At 40.8% G+C, this 20,779-nt stretch overlaps 1 protein-coding gene across 1 annotated transcript; it reads left to right on the top strand.

The window, feature by feature from the left end:
• The first annotated feature begins 10,634 nt into the window (after positions 1 to 10,634).
• On the top strand, positions 10,635 to 12,386 carry LOC107650854 (endogenous retrovirus group K member 6 Env polyprotein-like). Its single transcript, XM_016428790.2, has one exon. The coding sequence runs from the start codon at positions 10,635 to 10,637 to the stop codon at positions 12,384 to 12,386; it is 1,752 nt and encodes a 583-aa protein (XP_016284276.2).
• The last annotated feature ends 8,393 nt before the right edge of the window (positions 12,387 to 20,779 follow it).

Raw genomic sequence — 20,779 nt, 5'->3', positions numbered from 1 at the left:
ACTATGCTAAACACTGAGAAGACATAGAAGGGACAAAATATAATTCCCGTCCTCAGAAAACTTGCATTCTTATCGAGGAGTTAACAAATAAAGAATTGGGCACATATAAAATAGAGAGAAGATGAAAGGTTCAGTAGTAAAACGCATTTTATTATTATCCCCATTTGACAGGTGAGGAAACTGAAGGCCATACAAATGGAAGTTACATAGTCACTAAGAGTATGGCGTAAAATTCAAACCCAGAGTCTAGTGCTCTTTCCACTGAACCATACTACTTTTCTCTTAAGAAGCTGCAACTGGGCAGTTAAATTGCTCAGTAGATAGAGTGTCAGGCTTAGGAGTCAAGAAGATTCATCTTTCCGAGTTCAAATCCAGCTTAACTAACTAGCTGTGTGACTCAATGCAAGTCACTTAACTCTGTTTGCCTCAGTAAATAAATGAATATATAACTAAACAATAAGAAACTGTTATTGTAGTAAGTCTTTGAAGGAACCAAATGCCCTTGGCTTTCCCCATAAGAAAATAAGAAATGGAAAGAACTCATCTAAGGGGCAGGGAGCAGATCCAGTGTGTGGCAGGGCATTGTTTAATGCATCACATGGAGAGTTTTGCCATTAAAACAGCTCTCAAAAAGCAGGGGTGCAAATGGAACTGACCCCCAACAAAACCCTGGGATTGAATTGGCTTTGATGTGGAAACCCTCAAAGGAAAATGATCTGTCTATTGATGTGAGTGGAGTAAGCTCAGGAACCTGTTGGCTGGGAATACAAGAGGGCAGGGCATTATTTGAAATCTTAAGAATAGGTGGAGGGGGCAGCTGGGTAGCTCAGTGGATTAAGAGTCAGCCCTAGAGACTGGAGGTCCTAGGTTCAAATCTGGCCTCAGCCACTTCCTAGCTGTGTGACCCTGGGCAAGTCACTTGACCCCCATTGCCTAGCCCTTACCACTCTTCTGCCTTGGAGCCAATACACAGTATTGACTCCAAGACGGAAGGTAAGGGTTTAAAAAAAAAAGAATAGGTGGAAAACTGTCTCTGAGATTGTATTTGGAGGAATCCATAAGAAAGCACATAGCTCAGTTTGCTCTTCCTGGTTGAAGGGCAACAAAAAACCCCCTTATGAGACTAATTTGTTTTGGCTCTTAAACTAGCTGAGATAAAGGATCAGTAGTCAGAAACATAATCTTATTTGACTCTCATAACCATAATATGGGAGACTATGACAAGTATCATTAACCCCATTTTACATATGAGGAAACTGAGGTCAGAGATGTTCATTGATTCATCCAATCACATGGCTAGAAAGAATCTAAGCCCATATTTGTTGGATTGTAGGTTTAGAATTGGAAGGGTCTTTAGAAGCCATTGAATCCAACATCCTCATTTTACAGATGAGAACGAGGCCAATTCTGTTGGTACTCTTGCTTCTTCAGAGCCATTTCATTTGTAAAACCCTCCATCAAACAATGTCCTGTCATATACTGGATCTGCTCCTGGCTCCATTTCTCATTTTTTTAATGGGAAAAGTTAAGAGCATTTGGTTCCTTCAGACAACACAACAGCTTCTTATGATAAAAGTAGTGTGATTCTGGGTTTGAATTCTACTCCAATATGCTTAGGGCCTGAGTAACTTCAGCTTTTCTGATCCTTGATTTTCTCACCTCTCTACTAAATCTTCTCTCTCTCTCTCTCTCTCTCTCTCTCTCTCTCTCTCAACACACACACACAAACACACACCTATATATCTTTGCTGTTGAATCATTTTTCATTCATGTCTACTTTGTGACCCCAACTTGGGTTTTCTTAGCAAAGATACTAGAGTGCTTTGCCATTTCCTTCTCCAGCTCATTTTACTCATCATTCTAGATGACTAAACTGAGGCCAATGGGGTTAAGTGACTTGTCTACAGTTATGTAGCTAGCAAGTATCTGAAGCTAGATTTAAGCTCATGAAGATAAGTCTGCTTAAATCCAAGCCTCTATCTACTAGCTCTCAGCTAGTTGTCATTTTTATATATACATATATGTATGTACATATGCATAGATACACACATATATGCATTTATATAAATATTTTAACCTTTCAGAGATATTAAAGGATTTGACTAGAGTCCCACAAGTAGTAGTTGTCTGAGGCCAATTTCATGGGATTCTAGATTGAGAACCAGAAGGAATTTCGGGGACCTTCAATTCCAACCCCCTCACTTTATCAATCAAAAGACAAGAAGTGATATTCCTAGGATCCCCCAGACAGTAAGTGGTCCGAGCTTCAGTTGCTTTGAGACACCATATGGTTTAGTGTTAAGAATTCTGATCTTGTAGTCAAGGAACTGAATTCTAGTTCTAGTTCCTCCATTTACGTGATCTTGGGTAAACTCAGTTTTTTTGTGGGGCTGACAGTGCTTAATCCATGCAACTGACTCTTTTTTAAATGTTTCATTTATTTATTTGTTTATTTTAAATATTTCCCATGTTCACATGATTTATTTTCTTTACCTCCTCTCTTCCCTCTGCCCTCCCAGAGCCAACAAGTAATTCCACTGGATTATGCAAATGTTATCACTTGAAATTTATTTCCATATTATTCTTTTTTGCAATAGAGTGATCTTTTAAAACCAAAACCCCAACCCAAATCATATACCTGTATAAATAAGTGATAAGTCATTTGTTTTTCTTCTGCATTTCTACTCCCACAATTCTTTCTCTGGCTGTGGATAGCATTCTTTCTCATAAATCCTTCAGAATTGTCCTGGATCACAGCATTGCTACTGGTAGCAAAGTCCATTACATTCAATCATTCCATAATGTTTCACTTTCTGTATACAATGCTCTCTTGGTTCTGCTCATTTCATTCTGCATCAGTTTATGGAGGTTCTTCCAGTTCATCTAGAAATTCTTCAGTTCATCACTCCTTACAAGCACAATAGTATTCCATTACCATCATATACCACAATTTGTTCAGCCATTCCCCAATTAAAGGGCATCCCCTCATTTTCCAATTTTTTTTTGCCACCATTTAGAGTGTGACTATAGATATTTTTGTACAACCCTTCTTTATTATCTCTTTGGGGTACAAACCTAGTAGTGGTATTTACTGGATCAAAGGGTATGCATTCTTTTAAAACAATTTGGGTATAATTCCAAATTACCTTCCAGAATGGTTGGATCAATTCACAACTCCACCAGCAGTATAGTAGTATTCCAATTTTGTCAAACCCCTCCAACATTTATCATTTTCATTTACTGTCATGTTGGCCAATCTGATAGGTGTGAGGTTGGACCTCAGAGTTGTTTTGATTTGCATTTCTTTAATCAGGGGTTTAGAACACTTTTTCATGTAATTATTGATAGTTTTGATTTCTTCATCTGAAAACTGCCTACTCATATTCTTTGACCATTTGTCAACTGGGGAATGGCTTGATTTCTTGTACATTTGACTTAGTTCTTTACATATTTGGGAAATTAGACCTTTGTCAGAGAATTTTGTTATATTTTTTTCCAGTTTGTTGCTTTCTTCTAATTTTAGTTGCATTGGTTTTGTTTGTACAATAACTTTTAAATTTAATATGAACAAAATTATTCATTTTACATTTTGTTGTATTCTCTATCTTTTGCTTTCCCAAAGATCTGATAGGCGAACTATTCTATGTTCACCTAATATACTTATAATTTCCCTCTTTATATTTAAGTCATTTACCCATTTTAAATTTATCTTGGTATAGGGTATACTTTTTCTCCTACTGTTTTCTATTTTTATCAGCAGTTTTTGTCAAATAATGAGTTCTTGTTCCAAAGGCTGGGATCTTTGGGTTTATCAAACACTAGCTTGCTGAGGTTGAGGGTCATTTATCCCTGGTCTATTCCATTGATCCACCCTTCTGTCTCTTTGCCAGTACCATATTGTTTTGATTATTATTACTTTGTAGTATAGTTTAAGATCTGGAACTGCTAAACTCCCATCCTCCCCTCCCCCCCCTTTTTAGGTCCATTGATATTCTTGGTCTTTTGTTCTTCCAGATGAACTTTTGTTATATTTTTTTCCTAATTCTATAAAAAAGTTTTGGGGGAGTTTAATAGGTATGGAACTAAATAAGTAAATTAGCTTAGGTAGGATTGTAATTTTTATTATATTGGCTCATCTTACTCATGAGCAATTAATGTTTTTTTCCAATTGTTTAGATCTAGTTTTATTTGTGTGAAAAGCGCTTTATAGTTGTGTTCATATAATTCCTGAGTTTGTCATGACAGATAGATTCCTAAATATTTTATATTGTCTAGAGTAGTTTTAAATACAATTTCTCTTTCTAACTTTTGCTGCTGATTTTTGTTGGAAATATATAGAAAAGTTTATGATTCATGTGGGTTTATTTTGTATCCTACAACTTTGCTAAAATTATTAATTATTTCTACTAGCTTCTTAGTTGATTTTCTAGGATTCTCTAAATATACCATCATATCATCTACAAAGAGTGATAGTTTAGTTTCCTCATTGACTACTTTAATCCCTCCAATTTCTTTTTCTTCTCTAATTGCTACCACTAGCATTTCTAATACAGTATTAAACAATAGAGGCAATAATGGGCATCCTTGCTTTAATCTTTATCTTATTGGGAAGGTTTCTAATTTATTCCCATTGCAGATGATACTTGCTAATTGTAGCAGCCCAGCCCTAGACGTTGTGGGGAAGCAAGGAATGTGAGTGAGCACATGGTCATTATGTGCATGGCAATGAACTCTATTGCCAGCATGGCTGAAGTTTAGGCGCGAAACCTTGCTTTCCTGTGTCCCACTCACCTGAGGAGTAAAACCCCACCTTCACCTTGTCATAGATTGTATTATCCAATAGGGGTACCCCAGATAACTCATCCATATGTATTGAGGTATCATATAACTGTTCAATATGTATTGAGCTGGCATGACTATAAATAAACCAGCTCATCTAAGCTCCGCCCACTGGTTCAGGATTCCCGGGTCTGGCAAGTAGCAACTTCTCCCCTGTCCCTCTTCTCTATCTTTCTTACTAAGGCCTGGTCCTTAGACCAGGCCTGCCTTACTAAGGCCTGGTCATTAGTCCAGGCCTGCCTTACTTCCTCTCTTTCTCCTAATGCTATCTAGCATTATCTACCTCTTGTAGTTCCTAGTCTCCTTTCCATCTGCACTAGCTTTATCCTCTGACCGGTACGGTGTTAAAAGAGGATCATTGGGTGGTTTCAGCCTGAATATTCACACCCAGTGGTCGGAGCTTAGCTGTGGCTCATACAAATAATATTCGTCTACTGACTCGGTTACTCACATCTCTAAAGTCGGCCCGTTCACGCCCTTCGCGGGTAAAAACTTCTTCTCTATCTCTATCCTCTCAATTCTTCCCCCCATTGCAGCCTCTTGCAGGCCGGGAGGTTGCATTCTGGCGCCCAGACGTGCTTAAGGCCCACTCCTGGCACTCTCGTGGCATTCTACCTTTATTTCTCACAGCGGTTTGGGAGGGCGCGCCCCAACACGTGAAGGAATTCTTCAGGCTCGCGTGAACGAAGCCAAAAGACGATTCCCTTCAGGTCTGGAAAAAGGAAGGTGAGTTGGTCTCAGAGATGGGTTTGAATATTTCCTCCCACGCAGGCTATATGCGACTCCTCATGTCGTTAGTGGAACAGGGAGGTAGGAAGGTCTCCAAAGCGCAGATCAAAGCCTTGCTACAGGTGATTCAAAAGGCTTTCCCAGCCTTCCCAGCCAAGGGGACGCTAGAAGTTGCGCAATGGGACCTAATCGGACAGTCTTTAAAGGACTATCAAAAGGAAGGTAACAGAGTCAGGAAGACGGTATTTAACACCTGGTCAATTATCAGAACCATTCTAGAGGATTTAGCTACTAGTACCTATACTGCAGGGGAGAAGGAATTTCCACAGACTCAGGAATTAAAAAAGCAGGATTTCAAAGGCACTGCTCCTGAGGAGACTGATGGGGGAAGGGAAGGAGAGTGTTCAGAGTGGTCTAGGGATCCGCCAGAGGCCCCAGGCTATAGCTGGAAGAGGAGTAAAACAAAAGAGTCATTTGCAACTCCAAAGCTGTATCCTTCCTTAGACACTCTGACCCCTCCCCCTCCCACTCCTCCACCAGACTACGGGTTGGCTTCACGAGTCTCCCTCGTGGCCTCCCCACCCCCACCTTGCTCACCTGAAGTTTCTAAGCCTTATTCACCCAGGAATGAGCCGATCTCGCCTGCTCAAAAAGACAAGGAGGGCATTTCTGCTTTCCCAGTCAGGTATATAGAGGACCCTGAGGATGCCAACAGACGCATTGCCCAGCATAAGCCCATAGACTGTAAGGTCTTGAAAATGCTCAGAAGCAGCGTAGTAAAAAACGGGGCAATCGCGCCATTCACACTAGCGCTCCTCAGTAACCTGGCTCAACAGACACTCACACCGGCTGACTGGTACCTGGCAGCCGAGTCCGCCCTCAGCGGAGGTGACTATTTGACCTGGAAGCTGAAATTCCATGATCTATGTTCCCTGCAGGCCTCCGAGAACAGGCAGGCAGGAATCAACGTGCCCTTTGAACAATTGGTAGGGCAAGGAGAATTTGAACCTGTTGCTAGGCAAATTACAGCGACAGAGCAGATTTTTAACCAGATAGCCAGCGCGGCCACTAGGGCATGGAGAGCCCTACCCGGGAAGGATTCAGAGCGCTTGTATACAGAGATTATCCAAAAGCAGAACGAATCTTTTGCTGACTTTGTGGATAGGCTCAGTACAGAAGTCCGCAGACATATCCCTCACGAAGATGCAGCCAAGGTTCTCATTCGGGACCTTGCTTTTTTAAATGCTAATGAACAGGCCAGGAGAGCTTTAGCTCCCATTAAAGCTACAGGGACCCTGACAGATTTTTTAAGAGCTTGCCAAGACATAGGCATGGGTGAGACACGAACTGTTTTAACAGTGAGTGAGCAGCAGGGAATGCTCACAGGGCATTGCCATGCATGCGGCAGGAAAGGTCACTATCGTAGAGCATGTCCAAATAGAAGACCAGGAAAGACTCCAGGTATCTGCCCCAAATGCAGAAAGGGCAGGCACTGGGCTTCCACGTGCAGAGCTAGCAATAAGCGAAGTCTTCCCAACACAGAATCCAACACCCAGTTAAACTAGACTTCGGGCCAGCCTTGAGCCCAGGAGCAAATCAGGGCAGGACCATGAGGTATTCTTTTCGTTTCCCTATTATAGCAACCGAAAACATAGTATTGAAAGAGAACTCAGAACCTACTTGGATTCCAGCTAGCTTTCGTTTCCCAGTACCTCAAGGTGCTAAAGGGTTAATACTAGGCGACCCTGACCTCATTGCAAAGGGTTTAGAAATCTTTCCCACATTGTTTCAGGATAAGGAGACCAATGGGCTCCACATCCTGGCTGCTGCAAAGCCAGCATTTTGCATTTCAAAGGACAATAATCTAGCCTATCTGACCATATTCCCTGAGGCTGATTTCTCTCTAAAGAGCAAGCTTCAAAAAAGCAGCCTTGACTCCACAGCCCATGGATTGTTTTGGTCTCAAAAAGTGACTCAGGATAGGATGGTAATGTCTTTGTTTGTAGAAGACAGGGTTATATCAGGCATCCTGGACTCTGGAGCAGACATCTCGGTGATCTCTGCTACGGATTGGCCAGAGTCGTGGGAAGTCATTGAACCTCACCAGAAGTTAATAGGCATAGGCACTCCTGAGCACATTCTCCAATCAGCGAATTCTTTATCGTGGTCTGATAGTGAAGGACATAGAGGTACATTTAAACCTTATGTACTAGATATTGCCCAATCTCTGTGGGGCAGAGAGGTGATGTCCGCAATGAACATAACATTGACTACATCGGACAGACTGCACACGGAATTTGTGGGTGCGGCTAGCGTCGCCCCACTATTTGCCGACCCTATCACATGGTTAAGTTCCAAACCCATTTGGATTAACCAATGGCCTATATCTAAGGAGAAATTAGTACATTTAGAGGCCATAATACAGGAACAATTGAGATTAGGTCACATACGAGAATCAAACAGTCCCTGGAACACCCCGATTTTTCTGGTGCCAAAGAAGGCAGGGAAGTGGAGGCTAGTCCATGATCTTAGGAAGATCAATGAACAGCTAATGGACATGGGGACAAGGCAACCGGGATTACCTTCCCCGGGTCCGATTCCCATAAACTGGAAGCTGATAGTTATAGATTTGAAGGATTGTTTTTTCAATATCCGCCTGTCCCCACAAGATTGTCACAGATTTGCATTTTCTGTACCCTCAATAAATTATGGTACTCCTTTCAAAAGATTCGAATGGCTGTGCCTTCCACAAGGCATGCGTGTAAGCAGCTGTTTATGTCAGAAATATGTAGCTAATGCACTGGAACAGGTTAGACAGAAACACGGGAAATGTCACATAATTCAATATGTAGATGATATTCTGTTAGCAGCGCCATCTAGTGGCGAAGTGGAGATATTGCTCGCAGACGCCACCAAAGCTTTAACGGCGGCGAATCTGGTGATCTCTAAGGAAAAGATTCAAACCACGCCCCCTTACAAGTACCTAGGAACACTAGTGTATGATCAAGAGATCCGTCCACAGAAAATTGAGATTCGTAGAGATTCCCTGAATACGTTGAATGATTTCCAGAAGTTATTAGGTGATATTAATTGGCTCAGACCTTTTCTAAAAATCTCTACAGGACAGTTAGAACACCTGTATGCCACCTTAAAGGGAGATGCTGCTTTAACATCCCCTAGAACGCTGTCTCCCAAAGCGGAGGAGGAGTTAAAGGTAGTGGAAGAAGCGGTATCAAAAGCCAGATTGTATAGAATTGATCCATCATTACCTTTAATAGCGTCTGTTCTACAGACCAGGTATACTCCCACAGGTGCTTTACATCAGGATCAACACATCATAGAATGGATTCACTTAGCCAATCAACAAACTAAATCCCTCACTAGCTATCTAGAACTTATCATTTTGCTGATAACTCAGATCAGAAAAAGGGCAAGACAATTAACTGGCATAGATCCTAGTACAATTCATGTGCCTATAACAAGAGAGCAAGTTCAGAATTTATTTGCACAGTCTTTGCCATGGCAAATTGCTTTTGCAGATTATACAGGACAGGTAGATAATCACATTCCTGCTAATAAGATACTGCAGTTTGTAAAATTGACTCCTATTATTTTTCCAAGAATGACATCCATGCATCCCCTTGTAGATGCTGTGAACGTTTTTACAGATGCATCAAAACATGGGAGAGCAGGAGCTGTAGTCCAGGATAGTACAATGTTATTAGACACTACTTATGGCTCTCCACAAAAAGCTGAATTAGCTGCAGTTCGCAGTGTGCTAAGGGATGTAGTACAACCTTGTAATATAATCTGTGATTCATTATATGTGGTTAATTTGGTTAATTCGCTGGAAACAGCAAAGATTAAACCTGTACCTGATGAGGAGTTATATCTCTTGTTCCGTACCACCCAGAGGGTGATATGGCAGAGGCAGAACAAATTTTTTATAACACATATTCGTTCACATACTAACCTCCCTGGTCCTCTCTCGGAGGGAAACGCTAAGGTGGATACCTTAGTGGCATCTGCTTTTCAAGATGCAGTTAGATCACATTCTTTATTGCACCAAAATGCAAAATCTCTCAAATGCCAATTTGACATTACTAAAAGACAGGCACAGGAGATAATCCAGCAATGCAGCTCGTGTGCCCAGTTCTCCTCTACACCTCTTCCCCCAGGAGCTAATCCACGAGGACTCAAAGCTAACCAGCTTTGGCAGATGGATGTGACTCAATATGCTCCTTTTGGAAGGTGGAAGTATGTGCATGTGATAATTGACACATACTCAAGGGTCATATGGGCCACGGCACAAACGGGAGAAAAAGTTTCTCATGTCATTGCACACTTGCTGGAAGCATTTGCGCATTTGGGCATTCCAAGTCAGATAAAAACTGACAATGGTACTGCATACACCAGCAAAAGGTTTGCAGAATTTTGCAAACTGTGGAATATAAACCACAAAACTGGAATTCCAGGTAACTCCACTGGTCAAGCAATAGTGGAGAGAGCTAACAGGACTCTCAAGAACCAGATACAAAAACAAAAAGGAGAGTACCTGACAATTTATGAAGGTGATATCTCTAAACCCAAACCTATTATCCCTAACAAACTGTTAAGGATAGTACTTTTAACTCTCAATCATTTCTCCATCCCAGAAGGGCTGAATGCTACACCTATGCAGACGCATTTTGAGTGTCATGATACAATGGACACGGTGCAGCAGCCCTGGGTTTTCTGGAGATTGCCAGGAGACAAGGATTACAGAGGTCCGAACAGGTTAATAACGATGGGTCGAGGATATGCTTGTGTTTCCACAGATAATGGAGAGATCTGGACTCCCAGTAAGCATCTCAAACCGTGGAAGGGACCGCTTCCAGATGCAAGGGGAGCAGAGCAGCAGGCTCACCAGTCTAGCACCGCACCGGCTGCCCGAGACCAGGACGAGAAGCAGACGAGCATCGCTGCTGTCTCCAGTCAGCTACCTGATGGTCAAGCGCAGGGCACCGGGATCGAAGGCAACACTGGTGAATGCACGCACTCTGAACACTGACATTACATTTACTCTGATGACATTCACTATTTTGACTTTGCTGAACATCTGTCATGCTGAAGTCTACTGGTCCATCGTGCCCAAACCTCCTATTTTGAGAATGTTAACTTGGATGGACAAGCCCCCTCTGGTATATGTTAACAACACGGACTGGCTACCACACCCTATTCTAGCCAAACGTGTTCCTCTAGAGTCTGAAGGGGCTCTGTACAATTATTCAGGATCTACTGTGTATCCTCCATTTTGTATGTCTTTTAGAAATTCGTTTATTGGTAATTCTTTCTGTGTACCACGCAGACAGCAAGCGTGGATTGTCAAAAATGCCACTGACAACAGTTATGTAGGGGTTGGCATGGGTGTGATAGGAATGGGAGATGAGTTAGCACGTAAGACGTTCCAACCTAAACACCCTGCTAACAAGTACCTATGTCCAAATCAGATAGGTACGGTACAAAAGGAATTGCCATGGACAGATTGTTCTGTCCGAGTTCCCAGAAAGGTTAAGATGCCGGCAACCACAGACTTTAACATTTACAATTGGGCACCCAGGCTACGTTGTGGTCGCTCTGAACAACTGACACGGTTAGACAAATACACTGACTATGAGAAATGGCACATGCCATGTCAGAATTTTCAGAAAATTGAGGACTTACTAGAAGTGGACATGGCTGGTTCTAGACTTGCTATTGAAGCAGGTCCTATACAGAACACGCAGTGGAAGATAGTGGCTGCCACGCAGCCGATATACAAGTTTAAGGTCAAGGTGAAGAACTCAGGACTTGATCTTGAGTATGACAGTCACATCAATGTCACAGCATGTGTTTTTGCTCCTTATGTAATGCTAGTAGGTAACAACCTACGAATTTTTAAAAATGACCAAGGTCTATATGAGATCAACTGCACAAAATGCCGACTACATCAATGTCTTAGTCCTAAACACCAAGATTCATATGTTGCTATCATGTATCATCCACCTTTAATGTGGGTACCTGTCAACTTGACAGAGACGTGGGCATCTACGCCTACTGTGCACATTGTTCAAAAGGCATTTAACATGGTTATACATAGGTCCAAGAGAATGGTCTTGGAGATTATAGGAGCCGTAGTCTCAGTAATTGCCATGATCACATCACTAACCACGGCAACATTGGCATTAACTTCCTCTATCCAGAACCATGAGTTCATACAGGAAGTGGTGTCTAACTCTTCCAAATTATGGCACACTCAGCAGAGTATTGACTTAGCTTACAGAGATGAGCTGGACAGTTTAAAAGATGCTGTGTTTTGGTTAGGTAAAGAGGTTGAAGCTTTACACACAAGGATTACTTATCCCTGTCATTACAATCAAACGGGTTATTGTATTACTCCGTTGCCATATGATAATGTGTCATATGAATGGCAACTGGTCGTTCAGCACATCAAGGGTGCTTGGGGAAGTCATAACAGCACCTTGGACATTATTAAGTTGCAACAGCAGATCAACAAATTAGACCAAATTGTATATGAGAATGAAGCTGCAAATATAGCTGCAAATTGGGAAGCAACTTTATCTTCCCTAGATCCCCAAAATTGGTTTGGTAGAGCTAATTTAACCAGCATTGGTACTATCATTTTATTCATATTATTGGCTATTGGTTTGATTATACTTTGCAGCAGAAGCTGTAAAAACAGAGCCTACATTCGAGGCATACTGCCAGAATTGGCACGGTCTTATCACACTAGGCAATTGGTGCCTGAAAATGTTGAATTGAACACAACCGTTTTATGAAAGACCAGAGTATCATGATACTTTACATTCCAATCTTTGATATATACTGAGAAAGTGAAGGCATGTTTGCTATGTCACACGTCTGTCCCTCCTGAATTGTTCAGAGAGGATGTTTTTTCTTTAAAGGAATCTCTCCCGCCACACAATCAAAAAGAAAAGGGAGAGGAATCTTATAGAGATCAGTATTTCTAAGAAATCTTACAGAGATCAGTATTTTGCTCTAAGATCAGTATTTATATTTTAGAGGACACTTTTTAAAGTCACTCTTGATTGATCAACCTTGATTTTTTCTTTTGCACTATTAAGGCCAGAACTTTAAGTATAAAGAAGGTACTGTTAATGCTCTGATCCAGAATTATGAAGGTGCCAAGATTTCTAGAATTACAGTCACCTTACGGTCAGTAAGCATGAGAACATGACAGAAATTGTTAATTTTCAGTTGACCATTCTGGAGAGTGATGTCTGATTGCATGCAACGGGAATCATGATGAATACCAGACAGCCTAAGCCACGGTAATGCATTTTCCATGTGAAATGGATGCTTGAGGTTGGGGAATGCAGAGACATAGTGCACTGACGCCCTCAGTCACTGGAGGTCCTGGCATCGTCCTTCCAACCAGTTTCTTAGGTGGCAGGCATCTGGCAGTGAGAGCGAATAGATCCCAAAGATGCAGAATCAGTTCAAGAGAAGGAAAGCATTTATCCTTCAGGTCCAGAGGAGGTCAGTTGTGCTAATCATGATGAGATCTGACAACTTCTCATGGTTCTGACTGGTGAAGAGTGACGTAGTTAACTGAAGCACCTATCTTGTCAGACGGAGAACTTCTACCTCATGAAACCAGGATCAGTGTTATGGAAATTATTTTTCTCTTTGACATTTTATATTTTATATAATTATTTTGTTAAGCACATAGATAGAAAAAAGGTTCACACTTGATTTTTATATTTGAGTTTTATAATCGGGTTTGATTTTCTCACTGTGAATTGTTATGATTGTGCACCAGTGTGTTTATATTTAGCGTGTGTTGAGTTACATTTTGATATCACTCTATTCATTTGTGTGTCAAACAAAAAGGGGGAGATGTAGCAGCCCAGCCCTAGACGTTGTGGGGAAGCAAGGAATGTGAGTGAGCACATGGTCATTATGTGCATGGCAATGAACTCTATTGCCAGCATGGCTGAAGTTTAGGCGCGAAACCTTGCTTTCCTGTGTCCCACTCACCTGAGGAGTAAAACCCCACCTTCACCTTGTCATAGATTGTATTATCCAATAGGGGTACCCCAGATAACTCATCCATATGTATTGAGGTATCATATAACTGTTCAATATGTATTGAGCTGGCATGACTATAAATAAACCAGCTCATCTAAGCTCCGCCCACTGGTTCAGGATTCCCGGGTCTGGCAAGTAGCAACTTCTCCCCTGTCCCTCTTCTCTATCTTTCTTACTAAGGCCTGGTCCTTAGACCAGGCCTGCCTTACTAAGGCCTGGTCATTAGTCCAGGCCTGCCTTACTTCCTCTCTTTCTCCTAATGCTATCTAGCATTATCTACCTCTTGTAGTTCCTAGTCTCCTTTCCATCTGCACTAGCTTTATCCTCTGACCGGTACGGTGTTAAAAGAGGATCATTGGGTGGTTTCAGCCTGAATATTCACACCCAGTGGTCGGAGCTTAGCTGTGGCTCATACAAATAATATTCGTCTACTGACTCGGTTACTCACATCTCTAAAGTCGGCCCGTTCACGCCCTTCGCGGGTAAAAACTTCTTCTCTATCTCTATCCTCTCAATTCTTCCCCCCATTGCAGCCTCTTGCAGGCCGGGAGGTTGCACTAATAGTTTTAAATACTGTTCATTATTTTGAGGAGAGACCCTTCTATTCCTACACTTTATAATGTTTTTAATAGGAATAGGTGTTGTATTTTGTCAAAGGCTTTTTCTCCTTCTATTGAGATAATCATGTAATTTCTGTTAGTTTGATTATTGATATGGTCAATTATGTGGATGCTTTTCCTAATGTTAAGGCAGCCTTGCATTCCTGGTATAAATCTCACCTGGTCATAGTGAATAATCTTTGTGATTACTTACTGTAGTCTCTTTGCTAGTATTTTGTTTAAGATTTTTGCATCTATGTTCATTAAGGAGATTGGTCTGTATTTTTCTTTCTCTGTTTTTGGTCTTCCTAGCTTAGGAAACAGTATCTTATTTGTATCATAAAAAGAATTTGGTCAGTCCCCTTCTTTGCTTATTTTGCCAAATAGTTTGTATAGTATTGCAATTAGTTGTTCTTGAAATGTTTGATAGAATTCGCTTGTGAATTCATCTGGCCCTGGGGATTTTTTCTCAGGAAGTTCCTTGATGGCTTGTTCAACTTCTTTTTCTGAGATGGGATTATTTAAGTATTCTATTTCCTCTTTCATTAATATAAGTAATTTATATGTTTGTAAATATTCGCCCATTTCAATGATTGTCATATTTATTGCCATATAATTGGACAAAGTAGCTCTTAATAATTGTCTTAATATCCTCTTCATTAAAGGTGAGATTGCCTTTTTCATTTTTGATACTGTTAATTTGGTTCTCTTCTTTCTTTTTTTAAAATTAGAATTACCAGTACTTTATCTATTTTATTTGTTTTTTTCAAAGTACCAGCACCTGGTCTTATTTATTAGTTCAATAGTTATTTTACTTTTAATTTTATTAATTTCTCCTTTAATTTCTAGGATTTCCAATTTAGTTTTTATCTGGGGATTTTAAATTTGTTCTCTTTCTAATTTTTTAAGTTGAAAGTCCAATTCATTGATCTCCTCCCTCTCTATTTTGTTGCATAGGCATGCAGAGATATAAATTTTCCCCTGAGTACTGCTTTGGCTATATCCCATAGATTTGGATATATTGTCTCATTGCCATTCTCTTTAATGAAATCATTAATTGTTTCTATGATTTGTTTTTTGACCCACCAGTTTTGAAGAATTAAATTTAGTTTTCAATTAGTCTTAAATTTACCTCTCCATGAACTCTTATTAATTATGATTTTATCACATTATGATCTGGAAAAGTTGTATTTATTATTTCTGCTTTCCTGCATTTGTTTGCAATGTTTTTATGCCCTAGTACATGGTCAATCTTTGTATAGGTACCATGTACTGCCAAGAAGAAAGTATATTCCTTTTTATCCCTGTTCAGTTTTCTCCAAACATCTATTAACTATTTTTTCTAACATTTCATTCACTTCCCTTCTTTCTTATTTATTTTTTGGTTCAATTTATCTAGTTCTAGTAGGGGAAGGTAGGGTTCCCCACTAATATGCTTTTGTTAGTTATTTTCTGCTTTTGAGGATTTAGAGTAGAAAGCAATCTATGGGCTCTTTCAATGACTATTTTGTCCTCTTGTTAAAGAGCATCAGGGAAGTTTTCTTGGATAATTTCTTGTAGTATGATGTCAAGGTTTCTGTTTATTTCTGGGTTTTCAGGTAGACCTATAATTCACAAGTTGTCTCTCCTTGACCTGTTTTCCAAATCATTCATTTTCTCAACGAGATATTTCATGTTTCCTTCTATTTTGTCATTCTTTTGACTTTGCTTCATTAATTGTTGCTGTCTTGAGATCATGAGCTTCTGCTTGCCCAGTTCTAGTCTTTAAAGACTGGTTTTCAGCTATAATCTTTTGATTTTTCCTTTTTGGTTTAGTCTATCCCACTTTTCATGGCTTCCAGCAGGTCATTTCTGGTCTTCAATTTACTCATCATTTCATTTGATTTCTGAGCTTCTTTGTCCAAGTGGGAGATTCTGTCTTTTAAACTGTTATTTTCTTTTTGAACTATTTCCCACTTTTCTTGCCAAGTTTCTCCTATCTTTTTAACTTGGTTCTCAAATTCCAGCCTGATTTTTTGGAGAGCTTGTGACCAATTTCCATTTTTTTTGGAAAGTTTGGATGTGTTTGCTTGTTGTCCTCTGTTGTCTCCACTGTAGTTTGTTGCTTCTCTAAGTAGAAATTATCCAGTCAAAGATTTTTTCTTATTTTTTTTTGGTAGTTATATAGTTCTTGAGTGTTGGCCATTGCTATGTTAGTTTTTTCTTCCCTTCCCAGTCAGAAGTCTGAGTGAGGAGGGTAGGCAGCTCTCTGTGTATTGAGCTTCAGCAAAATTTTGCCCTGAAGCTATTTTTCAGTCTCTGCTGCATCTGCTGTGGGCAGCCCCCCCTCTCTGCCCTGTCTCTGCACCCAAGCTCTGACCTTCTCAGCCTCCTGGGGTCCCAAGTCTTGCTTCCCTAAGGGGCAAGTCTGTGGTCCCCTCAGCCAGCCCCCTTCTGAGAACCTAGTGATTGCCCCATGCTCACCTTGACTCTGGTGTGGTAGGGGGAGGGTGATCAGTCTTCTCCTTGGTAGGAGCAATTCTATCCCCTTATAGTATGGAAATGACCAAACCCTGCCTACCTCCAAGTCTGCTTCCTATAGTAGAGTCCCTTCACTCATATGATTCTGCTCCTTGTCCTTTTGAGACTTTTCACATTGGTTGGTGGTAAGGAGAAAGAGCCCTTTCCTACTACTCTGTGGCCATCTTAGCCCAGAAGTCCTATCTATTTCCTCCTTAAGCTCTGTTAGTTTCTCTTTTAGAAAACTGGATGCTATAACATTTGCATAAATGCTATACCCGCAGTGGTCCTCAACTCACTCCTATACGGTTGCGAGACATGGACACTGTACCGGAAGCACTTGAAACAGCTGGAGCAATTCCACCAACTCTCTCTCCGGTCAATCATGAGGATCCGATGGCAGGACCGAATCACCAGTCAGGAAGTCCTCGACAGAGCCAACTCCACCAGCATTGAAGTCATGGTCCTCAAAACCCAGCTACGATGGTCTGGACACGTCATCTGCAAGGACCCACAGCGAATACCAATTCTATGTATTCTATGGTGAATTGTCAGCTGGACTCAGGAAACAAGGCCGACCAAAGAAAAGATTCAAGGATCATCTAAAGTCAAACTTGAAGTGGGCTGGCATGACACCAAAGCAACTAGAACTCGCTGCCTCTGACAGAAGCAGCTGGCGAACCCACATTAACCATGCCGCCACCACCTTTGAAGATGAGCGACGTCGACATCTTGCCACTGCGCGTGAACGCCGACACCAGGCCACAACCGCACCTCCCCTAACAACTGGCATCCCATGCCCCATGTGCCACAAACTGTGCATCTCAGCCTTTGGACTTCAAAGTCACATGAGAATACATCAATAGATGATAATGCACAAAGACAATTGTCATTCTCGATCACCGAGAGACTACCACTATAAATGCTATACCCACTGCATAAATGTTTAGTATTGATATTACTTCACTGTTTATATTACCTTTTAGCAAGATGTAATTTCCTTTCTTATCTCTTTTAATTAGATCAATTTTTACTTTAGGTGTGTCTGGTATCATGACTGTTACTGCCTTTTACCTTTAGTCTGTGTGTTTCTCCCTGCTTAAAATGTGTTTCTTGTAAACAAAGTATAGTAGGATCCTGGTTTTTAATCCACTCTACTATCCGCTTCTGTTTTATGGTTGAGTTCATCCCATTCACATTCAGAGTTATGATTACTGTGTATTGCCATCCATATTATTTTCCCCTTTGGATCTTGCACTATTCCCTTTCATCCTGTTCTTCCTCACCAGTGTTTTGCTTTTTATCACTTCACTACACTTCCCCTCCCTCCAATTACCTCCCCCTACTCTTGTCTTATTCTCCTAATACTTCTCTGTAGGGTATAATTCTATACCCCAATGAGTATATTTGTTTTTACCTCTCTGAGCCAGTTACAATGAGAGCACAGTTTAAGCATTGCCCATCATCACCCTTATCCTCCACTCTCTACAATGATTTTTCCTGACTCTTTATGTTATATAATTTACCCTGTTCTATCTCTCCCTTCCCTTTTCTCTCAGTGCCATCCTTTTTCACTCCTTGATTTTTTAGCATATCATGCAGACATATAATTTCATATCATCACATATACATACACATTATATCCTCGTACATCATCATATATATCATATCATCATAATCAGCTTACTTCCCCACCCTCTTTCTAAGTATATTCCTTCTATCTTCTCTACTACTAAGACTAATTTTTGAGAATTACAGATATCCTCTTTCCATGTAGAAATACAAACATTTTGACCTTAATGAGTCCCTTAAATTTTTCTTTCTTATTTACCTTTTGAGGGTGCTCTTGGGTCTTGTGTTTGCACTTCACATTTTTTTGTTTAGGTCTGGCTTATTCCTCAGAATGCCATGCTATTGACTCTTGACTAATTGTAACCTAAGAATGTTGGTCTCTTTGCCCTCTAAGGCTTCTTCTAGACTTAAATACATGATGATACCAAGGGTAGATAGTGACTCAAGGAAAGGGAAACAGCTGTAAGGGGGTAAATTTAGGGGTTTTGACTAATATAGTATACTGATGGTTGCCAGGGATTGATTCAAATCCCAATAAAAATACTCAAGTCAGTTTGGGAATTTTATGGTGTTTTAATTAATATAGAGGGAAAGAATTAAAAAGAAGAAGAGAAAAGGGGTATAAGATTTTTCTGGACTAGCCTAAACCAAGGGAAGTTCAGAGACCTCAGCCACAAGGCCTCCTCCAAGATTAAAACTAGCTCGGCTTCCAGCCATGAGGTCTACTCTGAGATGAGGAGCCTCCTAAGAGGATAGTGTTTTAGGAAAGGTAAAGGAAAAAAAGGAATCAGCATAAACTCTGAGAGAGCTCAGGGAAGACGCCTCACCTGACCTATGCTATTGAGCTTCTCCCAGTCTCCGCACCAAGGATGCTCACCACCCAAACCAGACAAGAGCTGCAGGCACACCAAGACACCAAGACCGCTGCCATGAGCCACATCTCTGCCGTGAAAGAGCGCCCAGCAAGGGGAAGTGATGCAAATATATAGAATGTTTTTTACATTACTTCCTGTGTCTCACAAGTACCAATGGTAGCTTAAACTTGACTTAGGACAGCCCAGGGGGTCTGTCAGTTGTTTCTTATTTGTCATTTGCTAGCACATGTTGGTCATAGGCCATCTTCCTCAACACTTAATCCTTAAGTAGGGGTGTAGACGTTTCTGTTTGTTAGGATTTTAAAGATTTAATCAGGTTGGAAAAAAACTAAAATCCATACAGCTTCCTAGATATTAAAGCCATCCAAAGTAAAATAGGGTGCATTAGAAGATAGTGGGGAGAAAGGGAGAGGGGCAGCTAGGTGGCTCAGTGAATTGAGAACCAGGACTAGAGATGAAAGGTCTTGTGTTCAAATATGACTTGAGATACTTTCTAGGTGTGTGACCCTGGGTGAATTAATTAATCCACAATGTCTAATCCTTACTGCCCATTGTAAGATGCTTCCAATGTTCCTTCTATTGTTCCAGGGTGCCCCATTTTGAGGTAAAGGGCTGGATTAGAGGATCCCTGAATAGTTAATGCCCTTCTCTGGTAGAACTGATTTCTAACAACACACACACACACACACACACACACACACACACACACACACACACGACTCAGACCTGAGCTCTGTGTATAATATCTGGTAAAACTGCCCATTTGCTTTGCTCCAATGTCAGGGAAGGAGGCTACTCCCTGCAGTCACTGACTAGCAATAACTGGCCAGGCCATCTGGTCTCTGTTTTCTTCCCTCCTTTGGCAGCCATTAGGGGTCACCAGCTCACCACAAAGCCACATGGGATCAGCTAGCTTGCCACTGAGTTGCAATTTCTCTCATTTTGTTTCTTTCCAAGATTTGGAATAATAATTGTAGCTGGTGTTTCCTTAGGGCGTTGTGGTTTGCAGAGCTCTTGAAAAATGTTACCTCATGATACAGTGGAAGACATAGCATTGCCTCTATAGTTAAGTACCTGGGTTCGAATTTTGCTTTGGATAAGTAACTAGTAGTGGAGCTAGGGCAAGTCACTTAACATTTTGGACCTCAGTTTCCTCATCTATAAAATGAGGAGACTGAACTGTAAGACCTATGATGTCCCTTCTAGCTCTAAATCACCTTTTAAAATCTCCTTAAGAATCGTAGAATTTGTCAGTTGGAAGAGAACTAAGTGGCCTAGATGGATGGCACAGTTAGGCTTAGAGCCAGGATGACCTATATCTATCTAAATCCTGCCTTAAACAGGATTTTTCCAACCTCAGTTTACTTATCTATAAAACAGGGATAATAAGAGCACCTACCTTACAGGGTTGCTGTAGGATAACGTATATAAAACTCTTTGTAAACCTTGGAGTACTATACAAATGATAACATTATTATTACTATTATTATAGGCAGTGAGGTAGCTCAGGGGATAGAGCATTGGGTCTGGAGTCTAAAAACACTGAGTTCAAATCTAATCTCAGATACTTAATTG

Source organism: Monodelphis domestica, chromosome 5, assembly GCF_027887165.1.
Source record: "Monodelphis domestica isolate mMonDom1 chromosome 5, mMonDom1.pri, whole genome shotgun sequence".
NCBI classification, from domain to species: Eukaryota; Metazoa; Chordata; class Mammalia; order Didelphimorphia; family Didelphidae; genus Monodelphis; species Monodelphis domestica.
The sequence above is the reverse complement of the archived record's forward strand: the minus strand, read 5'-3'. Positions and strand labels throughout refer to the sequence as shown.

Excerpts from the sequence above, each read along its gene's own strand:
- LOC107650854 (XM_016428790.2), top strand. The coding sequence starts at position 10,635 with ATGACATTCACTATTTTGACTTTGCTGAACATCTGTCATGCTGAAGTC.